This window comes from Helianthus annuus, chromosome 5 (genome assembly GCF_002127325.2).
Source record: "Helianthus annuus cultivar XRQ/B chromosome 5, HanXRQr2.0-SUNRISE, whole genome shotgun sequence".
Lineage (NCBI taxonomy): Eukaryota > Viridiplantae > Streptophyta > Magnoliopsida > Asterales > Asteraceae > Helianthus > Helianthus annuus.
In genome coordinates, this window is record NC_035437.2 from 105,673,161 (window position 1) to 105,683,791 (window position 10,631).

The 10,631-nt window shown below is 36.7% G+C and overlaps 2 protein-coding genes across 2 annotated transcripts; both read right to left on the reverse strand.

The window, feature by feature from the left end:
• Window positions 1-1,064: 1,064 nt before the first annotated feature.
• Window positions 1,065-2,258, reverse strand: LOC110939028 (F-box protein At5g65850). The gene has a single exon (XM_022180935.2). The coding sequence runs from the start codon at window positions 2,256-2,258 to the stop codon at window positions 1,065-1,067; it is 1,194 nt and encodes a 397-aa protein (XP_022036627.1).
• A 2,501-nt stretch (window positions 2,259-4,759) lies between these two features.
• On the reverse strand, window positions 4,760-10,394 carry LOC110941017 (endoglucanase 2). The gene is made up of 6 exons (XM_022182617.2): window positions 9,942-10,394; window positions 7,255-7,538; window positions 6,726-7,163; window positions 6,050-6,188; window positions 5,429-5,595; window positions 4,760-5,324 (listed from the first exon to the last, which is right to left on the reverse strand). The coding sequence occupies exons 1-6, from the start codon at window positions 10,168-10,170 to the stop codon at window positions 4,995-4,997; spliced, it is 1,587 nt and encodes a 528-aa protein (XP_022038309.1). The 5' UTR covers window positions 10,171-10,394; the 3' UTR covers window positions 4,760-4,994.
• Window positions 10,395-10,631: the final 237 nt, after the last annotated feature.

Here is a 10,631-nt window from a genome sequence, read left to right on the forward strand (position 1 = left end):
CTAGTTGATAATAATCTAAAATCAAACGTTGCAAACTTCTGATTGGCCAATTGTTTTGATTCACCCAAGCTAGTCCCGAGCCTAGGCAGCCTATATTTAGACTGCTTAGCTTACGGACCGTAAAGGGTCAGGCTTACGGTCCGTAAGGGAGCCCCAAAACTTGCTATAAATAGCCGACCTTGGGACTTGCACAGGGGAGTTAAAACGACGTAAATAGCTTCTGTGTACGTCGAGTTCAGGCCATTATACTACAATTAAACACACACGATCACGAGGTGCTGCAACAATCAGGGTAATAACTCGATCGCTATTACGATTCAACGTTCGATCGATTATAACTATCCAACGATTGTCCGAGTGCTGCTCAAATTGAGCTTATACTTTGTTATTCATTGTGATTTCAACTTGAATGTTTGAGTGCTGTTCGAATTCGGACTATGCTCTGTCATTCGTTGTGAATCCATTGGATTATTAAGTATCGCACTTGATAATAGTTGTGAAGGTTTAATCTCGTGAATTGACGTAACTGCTGAATTAGTTACTAATCCCGTTTGTGTGTGTGCATTGTTATTTAAATTAGGTTAAAAGGCTAATCAGTAAAGCTTATACTCTGCTCGTAAATCTATAATGTGAGTCATTCTCTTTTTATCAACTATTTTACAAAACTCCAAATTATTTCCAAAGTTATAGTTACAGTGATTAAGTCTATGTAATCACCAAGTTACAGCCGGTATGTGGGGTTTTGTATACATTACTTGTTTCCCGTCACATTTGGACAAACGGGTGGCCAAGGGGTGATCTGACCACAGTCACAGACACCATTGGACAAATGACTAGCCAATGGATGGTCGAGTGACAAATACTGTAGGTAGTTGGTTTGATATCAGAAACATTGTAATTCCCCTTAATACTGTAGATTATAACAAATGTGTCGTTTTCAGTAAACTGAATGATTCACTCAGTATTTCCCCGCTGACAAAACCTTTAACATAACAGCAGCAACAGTTTACTTTATAAGAACATGCATTAACAAGAAAGATACCAACAAAATGAAAACCTGAATTTCAGAAACGAAGGTATGTATCATTCTGCTGGTTCTGCAAAGGAATGAGGCTTTCAACATAACACTTGATTTCCTCCAACTCCACCGCTTCTGGCCATACAAATTGACGATCAAGAGTTAGTTGAATTGATTTAAAACATCTACTCTTCATGTCGTAGATGGGTACTTCGAACAAATCCTCAGACAACACACTTGGGGAAAACATAATCTCATCAGTATTGCCAGAATCCAACGGGAAAGGACGACCCATCTTGATCCAAGACCCAGGGAACCTAATGGTTTCTTTGATCCAAACTCGTTTTTCGTAGTCTTGCAATATCCAGATATGCATTTCATTGCTTTCCTCCACACGATCGTGAGAAACGATGCCTAACAAGCCATTGATTTTTATGAAGCGTGTGCATGGATGTAACGTATCTTGGGGCACGGCATCTAAAGGAATCTTAACAACGCAAAACTTCTCTGTTCTTAAATAGAATGCCAAAATTTCAAGTGGGTCACGAAGCATCAAATGTACGGTGCTATTGACACAAACACTTCCTCCTGAATAGTACCAACGATGCCGACTAACATTAAGACTTACATTAACAGGAAGATCCACATCGATCTTTCTCCATGAGTAATTTGAAAAGGAGAAAATCATAATCTCGATTGTATCAGAGTCTTCAAAAGATTGACTTATGTTCAAAACCTTGTGTTCATTTCTTGATTCATCGAACCCAAATAAGTTAGACGCAATATAATTATCCGAAACACGATCAGGGAGTTTAAAAAACTTATGGGTGCTTGGGTTAAGAACCAAAGTGATATTGTTATCATAAAATAGATCTCCATAAGTAAAACATACTAACCCATTTAAATGTTCCGCTTCTTTACAATTAGGGGTGCCGATTGTCATGAGATGAGTGACTGATCCGTCTTCAAGAGAGCCAGAGAATAAGTGTCGGTCGCCATTGCCTCGATCGCAAGCGGATATGAATAAGGCGGTGCGGGTGGCGCGAGTGATCTGGAGTTTGGTGAATCGTGGACCGGAGATGATCGAGAGCCATGGTTTGGAGAGGGATCTGAACCGGAGAATGGATTTGACAGGGAGTCTGGAGAAGATCTCTTCGATTATTTCTTCAGGGTATGATAGTCTGGCTTTCTGCTCCAATCGGTCATCGGATTGTTCTTGTTGTTGTTCTAGGGCTTTCATGTTGGGAGGGTAACAGAGAAAGTGTGTTTTTTTTCTCTTGAATCCCTTTAAACCTTTTTGTGGATAGTGGGTGAATTGAATATCATCATTTTAGACTATGCGGTGTGGGGAAGAGTAGGGCCCGATGGTTGGGCATCGAGCCAGCACACCTCCCCTTTAGGCCCGTCCCCGTCTTCTCCGGCAGCCCCTCAACGCCGAAGACGGACCTAGTTGTTCAAATATCATGCCGTTAAATGGCTACATTAAAAAAATTAATTACTTTATCTATAAATAAACACAACTCAACTCATTTTCAAATCAATCCTACCCAATCTCTCTCTCATTTTTATAAATTTCTTCATCTTTTATAAAAATTTAGCCATGGATCCATACAATCTAAACAACCCGAACCCAAACTTTTTCTCGGTACCCGACTACTATCCAACGATGGATCCGAGTTGGTGGCATCGCAATTCTCTTTCTCGGGTTTCCAACAAAGCCCAACGCTTTCGCTCAAATGAACCAAATGCAATCAAAAGACCCGGGGAACCTAATAGTTTCTTTTCCTCAACCACTCCACCACTACCTCACTGGCAGTATCGGCTTTTTATTGTTCGCCCAAGTATATAAAGGTACTAGTAGGGGCAAAAGTACACAACCTATCATAACAAGAAACCTCATTTTTCCATCAAAACTATCCAAATTACCAGGCCTATCACCCAAAGTACTCGAAAGCCTCATGCCCTTGAAGTTCCACAATACCGTATCGGGTACTAGAAGTGGAAACCCAAAGCCGATTACACTACCCCAGCCACATGCGACGGTGTTTCCGTGATACACGAACCCCAATGTGGTTGGTACCTGAGGGTGCCCCCAGTATCCTCATATACCTTTTTATTTTTTTTTATCAAAACTCAATAATCTAACATGAATGGTTTACTATTTACTTTTCGGGTTTTTTTCATTTTATAATTTTAGAGTACGAATCTATACTATATAATAAAAGAAACCTGTTTTGGGACACTTGTCATTCTCTCATTTAATTGATTAAAATAAAAATAATAATATTTAATCTAAAAAACTAACGGATTGATAATAAACCAATAATTCAATAAACTTGATAATTAAAGTTAGTAAAGTTTCATACAGTCATAATCAAGTAATCGGTTATAGAATACCTTTTAATTTATTTATAATTTTATGTGATAGAACATAATTTTCAAAACTCTACACATTTGTTGATTTAAAATTTTAGAAGATAAGATTATAACAAATATAACTCATCCGCCTAATAATACGTGTTAATGGTTTAGATAAAATCTATCTATACTATATAATAAAAAAAAAAAACTTGTTTTGGGACACTTGTCATTTTCTCATTTAATTGATTAAAATTATTAATAATATTGAAAATAATAATATTTAATCTAAATTAATACAAATTCTTATTATTAATAATATTTAATCAAATCTAAAAACTAATTTAATACTAATACTAATAGTAATAGTAATATATAAAAATAATCCTGAGTTTATTTCCGAGATATCTCATTGGATAAAACGTAAGTTTTTCTATTAAAAGCTTAATAATTGTTTATCTATTTTATGTTATTCAATGATTTGACTTTTTTTGGTATTTCATTATGAATAAACTGTCATTTTGGTCTTCGAGATTTAGTCACTTTTGCCACTTTAGTCCAAATCTCAAACCTTTTGCATCTGACGCGGGGTTTTTAAAATTTAACTTTTATTATTTACTATACAAAGTTACATTTATGTAACCCGTGTAATACACGAAGTTTTTAAAGATATAATTTTTTTTATCATTTGCTACATAAAATTAGATTTATTCAACACGTGTAATACACTAGGTTTTAAGGATATAATTTTTTTTATTTGGTAGATTTTTTCAACCCGACTATACACGAGTTTTTTTAAATATACGATATTTTTAGTATTTAATATACAAAACTATATTTATTTAATTTGTGTAATACATATGGTTAGATCTATTCAACACGTGTAATATAAGGGGTTTTTTAAGGATGTAATTTTTATCATTTGGTAGATTTATTCAACCTGATTATACATGTTTTTTTTTTTTTAAATACGATGTTTTTAGTATTTAGTATACAAAATTACATTTATTTAATCTGTGTAATACACCTGGTTTTTAAAGATATAACTTTTTTTATTATTTGATATATAAAATTACATTTAATTAACCCGTACAATACGTGAGTTTCATAAAGATATAACTTTTTTATTATTTAATATATAAAATTACATTTATTCAACCCGTGGAATACACGGGGTTCTAACCTAGTATGATATATAAATAAAATAATCAGGTTTAACAGATTGTGCTCAGGTTTAACAGATTGTGCTCGTGTAAACCCACAAACTGTCTCGGGTTCGGTTTGTGTCTTACACGATTTCCAGGTTCTTGTCTGGTTCAAATTTGTGCCAACTTTTACAGTTTTGAGCCGGGTTCTCGATCCACAACCACTGAACACCACCGATTTAACAACATCCACACCTTGGCAGTTGGCACAACCAAAATCATTCACGAAGTACAAGTTCATACTTTAGCTTAGAATTACAAGTCAAAAAACAAGTGATAACAAGCAAGACACCTAACAGTATATACACTCATCACATAAGTTGTATATTTCTAACGTGGATATTACTAACCCCTACACAAACAAATTCTCTCTCACAATATTAATTAATTATAATACAAATAAGATAGTATAATCATGTGAAGGATGTAGCCACTGATGAGGTTGTAACCAAACCCGAAAGAAGCCCAACAATGGCTGCACTATTGTAAGTGCTTGGTTCGGTTTGCATTGAGTTGTTACGGTCGTCAACAAATGACTCGTTTAAAAATGGTCCACCAACAAGTGCACCCATTGCAACATTAGGGTTAGGTTGGTCTGACTCAAGCCATTGCCAACCCTTGCACCCGGTTGTTGCGTCAGCGGGTATCGAGGCTCCTCTATGGTGCACAAATTGCGAGTATTTGTCACCATATCCAACCAGATAACTCATTTTCATTGGATTGTCTCCCAACACATAATTGGCCTAATGCAAAAAAAAAAAAAAAAAAAAAAAAAAAAAAAAAAAAAAAAACCATCAGTACCATCTCTACTAGTAATTGTCTCTCAGATAACTTAACTGAAGCATACCTGTGACAATGCAAATTTCCTAAGATCTTTAGCTGAAAAGGAGGCTGAATCACATTGGATTTTTTGGGTGCGTGATGTAAGCATGTAATCACTGTAAACAACGGCTAAAAAGGCAGAAGCTACCGGATGCTGCAAAGCGTTCCAATCACTGATCCATATAAGACCACCTGTGTTGTTGACAGTGAGATATATATATATACACACATATAGATACAAAAAAGAAAAAGGATAATGTTTGTAGAGGTCACCCAAGCATTCAACCTTTTTCATTAAAGCCACTCATATAATAGATGTATAAAACTACTTTAAAAGCCACACAATGACACAAGTAGGTATATGGTTTCAGTTGTACCAATTTTAACAAAAAAAATATGCCACATGATGAAAAGTCGAAAATGTCCCTATAACTTTTGGAAAGACAAAAACACCTTATAGTTTAAAACTATTTTCCTCAAAAAAAAATAAGGGCATTTTTGTCATTTGGCATTATTATGGGCCTTCTAGCTGAAATTGGTATAGATGAAAGGATATACATAATTTTAATATATGTGTGGTCTTAATAAAAAAGTTGGATACTTGGGTAGCATTTGAGAAAAAAAAAAAAAAAAAAAAAACATATACTTCTTGTTCTGCTTGATGTTGCTGTTGGGGATTTCGGCAGAAGACCACACATTACGGCCTCGGCGGTTTTTCTGTACTTTTTGAGGCTTGCATCTGTAGCAGCTTTTGAATCGAAGAAGCTTACCCTTGACAAAAGAACCTGCACAGTTTATTAGCCGATTGGGTTACAGGCCAAAAACAGGTACTTTTGTGATTTTTTTTAGAGTAAAATGCCATTTTCGTCCTTGAGTTTGGCCACATCTGCGACTGTCATCTAAAGGTTTGTTTTTCCGCATCTAGATCAAAAGGTTTAGAACTCCGTTTGTTTATTCTGTTAACTGATTATTAACTAAAGTACAAGTTTATAATGCAAAGAGAGAGAGAAACAAAGATTATGTACATTATAAGCTTGTCCTTTAGTTAAAGAGTAAACTACCAAAATCGTCCCTGAGGTTTAGGCACTTTTGCCTGTTACATCTAAAATAAGACTTTTTTTTGTAACTAGATCCCTGACGTCTCATCTTTGTTGCCATTTCCATAAAATAACTTAGGGACGAATTTGGCAATTTCATTAACTCATGGACAAATTTTGCAATCCACCCAATTATTCTTATGTTTTTTTAATAACGGGGAAAAGGTGGGAAGTTTGTTTCAATAAGCAAGCAGGTAAAAATAATAACAGGATAACCAACTTTACCTGGGTCCCGGGTCGTTTATCATCCCAACTAAACCAAGTAGGACTTCCCCAATTAGCATAAGTCTCACCATTACTTCCAACAACATAATCGAGATATGTTTGATCTTTAGTTGCATGATAAAGCCAGCTAGCAGCCCACAGAAGCTCGTCACCATAACCGGTTGAATTGTAATATTTCTGAACTTGAGGGATGTTTTCACTGTAAGAGCCTCTATGTTTATCAGCGAATGTAAATAATTCTTTGGCGTGTTTTAAAAGTGAGTTTGAATATGTTGAGTCGCTTGATTTGAACACTAATGATGCGGATGCCATTGCTGCTGCGGTTTCGGCTGCAACTTCTGTTCCAGGAGTGGATGCGTTTATTTGTATTAGAGGCCGTTTTTCGGTCATACTTTCAGGTCTATTCCAACAACTGTGATCGATATCTGGATCACCCACCTGAAAGAAAAAAAATCGGTTCAAAATGGCTCAGGTCAAAACAGTGAACAGAAATGTGATATTATATGATGAGTTTGAAGATTAGGGTTACCTGAATATAGAGCACGTTAGGTTCAGGATGAGCATTAATTAAGTAATCAGTAATCCATTTAAGTGAGTCTTTAGCAGAATCCAGTTGATTAGCTTTATTCATTTGATCACCATACTCAAGTATGGCCCACGAAAGGACGGTTGCTGTGTAAGCCATCGGGAATCCAAATTTCATATGATCTCCAGCATCATACATTCCCTTAGAAAGATCCAAATTTGCTTCTTTTCCGTCATCTATGCCCGAATCCCCCCTCCATGATATTTCATTATTTACCAATTTACCCGCTACAAAAAAATAATAATAATAATAAAACTGAATAAATATCCAAAAGTATTTTGATTGAAGTTTCATTGTAGGGTTGGCAATGTAATTCACTCTTGTAGTTGAGATAATTTTGTTTTTTAATTATTTTATCAAAAAGTTAACTAAGAGTCATGCTCTTAATCATAACCCTTGGCGCAATGATTAGCAAAACTCTTTGTTTTTTTCCATAATCATGGTCCCTGTATGGCTCTATTATAAAAAACAGAGTGTGTTCTCAGTTTACACTTTTAGGGTGTAAGGGGTGCTCACCTAATAGGTGAGTCCCCCATCTTACACGTAACCAATCACATGGTGCCACGTCAACTCCCCTAATACACTCCCCTAATACCCCTTTTTGATGGCGGCACTCACCTATTAGGGGAGTTGTTTTTTTTTTTTTTTTTGTTTTTTTTTCTAATGCATGTTTTATAAATTAAAAAAAGATTAATAAAAATAAAAATTAAATAAAAGACATTTCATTAAATTAAAAAAAAAACATTCGAACTAGAAAAAAAAAATACATTCAACCTAGAAAAATATAAAAACAAACTACTCCTCGTCCGAATCAACTTCAAGGTGAGGCAAATCTAAACTTCCGAGATGCTCAACGAGATCGTGTTTTAGCCTCCAATGCGTGTCTTCGTCAATGAGCTCCGTATAGGCTGTATCATCGAAGACGGGTTCCACTGGAGGATCTTGAATATGAACCGGTGCTATCGCCCTTCCGTCGTCTTTTATAATCATGTTGTGTAAAATAAGGCACGTATACACGATGGACCTTATCTTTCTCACCGTTTTCGAACGCATTGGACGATTTAGTATTCCCCACTTCGACTTTAACACACCAAACGCCCGTTCCACATCTTTTCTTGCGGCCTCGTGTTGCCTCTTGAACTTTTTTTCGTTCGGGTCGTGTGGATATGGAAAAGACTTCACAAACACGGACCAGGTAGGGTAGATCCCATCAGTAAGATAATACCCGCGTTTGTATAAGTGGTTGTTCACTTGAAATGGACAATTTGGCGCCGTTCCATTTCGTTGAGCAAGAAATAACGGAGATTGTTGCAGCACGTTGATGTCGTTTTGTGAACCCGCTGGCCCACAAAAAGCATGCCAAATCCACAAATCTTGAGACGCTACCGCTTCCAACATAACCGTCGGGTATTGATGATCGCCTCTCATGTATTGTCCACGCAATTCTGTGGGGCACATTCTCCAGACGAAGTGTGTACAATCCAGACTCCCTAACATACCAGGTAGGTGATGCCTATCCTCATGAGCCTGATACAATAGCGCGATGTCGTGGCTCGTTGGTCTACGTAGGAATTCACCGCCATACCTTTTACATACCGTCTCGCAGAAATATTCAAGGCACTCACGAGAGGTCCTTTCAGACATATTTAAATACTCGTCCCCCTCGTCTGGTGGGTTACCGGTTGCAAGTTGTTTAATTGCCGAAGTAACCTTTTGCAACGGTGTAAAGCTTTTCTTCATTCTCCCGTCTAAGCCTTCTTGAAACCACTCGTCATACGCTTCCACGTCACTAACAATTTTTAGGAACAAAGACTTGGACATACGAAACCTGTGACGAAAAGTATCTTCACTAAATTTTGGATTTTCATCAAAATAATCGGCCATGAGTGTCTCGTGGCCCCCCACACGATCTCGACGGACATAATTTTTTTTACTAGACGATGCCGTGTCTAGTAGCTCCGCTTGTTGGATGAGATTTTGGAAGAAAACTAAGCTACTATCGCTTGACGATGCATCTCCATCGTCGGGAAACTCGGGCAGGGTAGAAAGAAACGGGAACTTGGAATCCATTTTGTGTTTGAAAGATTGAAAGGAATGAGAGTTTTGGTGTGGGTTTGTTGTGAATGTGGTAAAAAAAATGAATTAGATTGGTTAATATATATTGTTTAAAAAAAATTGAATTTTTTTTTTTTTTATTAAAATCGACCGTTGGTAACGGTCATATCTCGTTCAACGTGCAAATTCAAGCGGTAACCCCACACCCAAAATGAACCCCGATTCGGGACCCCGCGGGGATGGCGGCGGTGTTCCCGATCGGGGAAATCCTTCACCGCACCACTCCCCGATTGCGCCCCGTACACCCTTAGTAGTCAAATCTAACTCTAGAAAAATAAAACAAACAAATATCAAATCATATTATAGATCTAAATCTACCCTTAAAATCCTCTCAAATCTATATAATTAAAACACTAACTTAAATGCACTCAGTGACCTAAACTTAGAAAACAAATTTTAGATCTGTAAACATACAAACAAAAACAGCAGTTAACATATGCATCTATAAACTTTATTTAATAATGTCAACAATGTAATAAGTTAATTATATAACACAAAAAAGGAGTTATGCTTACATTTTTGGATGTCAAAAAACTGCAGAGCAATCTTCAAAGCATCACCATACTTCTGCGCAACGGGTCCTGGAGGCCTGGGAACCGGAGAATCACCGTCGTCATCGTGATGAAACTTGTTCCTCAATGTAAACCCTAAGGCTAAGGCTAAGGCGATTTCTCCTACTACAATTAAGACGATAAACCAGCCCATACATCCTCCAGATTTCTTCTCCTCTCCCATTTTGCCCATTTTGAAAGGAGTAGGGTTTAGATTTGACGAACCTGAAGTGAATTTGCTGAAATAGAAATGTACACCGACAAATGGCGCAAGGGTGGGTTTGGATTGTACTGTGTCGGTTTGGTGGTTGATGAAGATGATGATTGGATCTTGGTTTCACCATTGCTTTCGCGGTTCGTCACCATTTTACTAAACCCAACATGTTGGCCCATTGCCATCTTCCCAAGAACTTTTGAGGACGACACAAATATAAATGTACTGTTATAAAGAATTGAGTTAAATGTCATTTTAGTCCCTGTGGTTTGGTTCATTTTGCAAGTTTAGTCCAAAGGTTTCATTTTTAACATGTGGGTTCAAAAAGATTTCACAGTTGCCATTTTAGTCTACTTGGTTAACTTCATCCATTTTTTCTAGGTAACGAGAAGGCCAATTCGGTCATTTTGTATGTAATTCTGTTAACTAAAATTGCAATT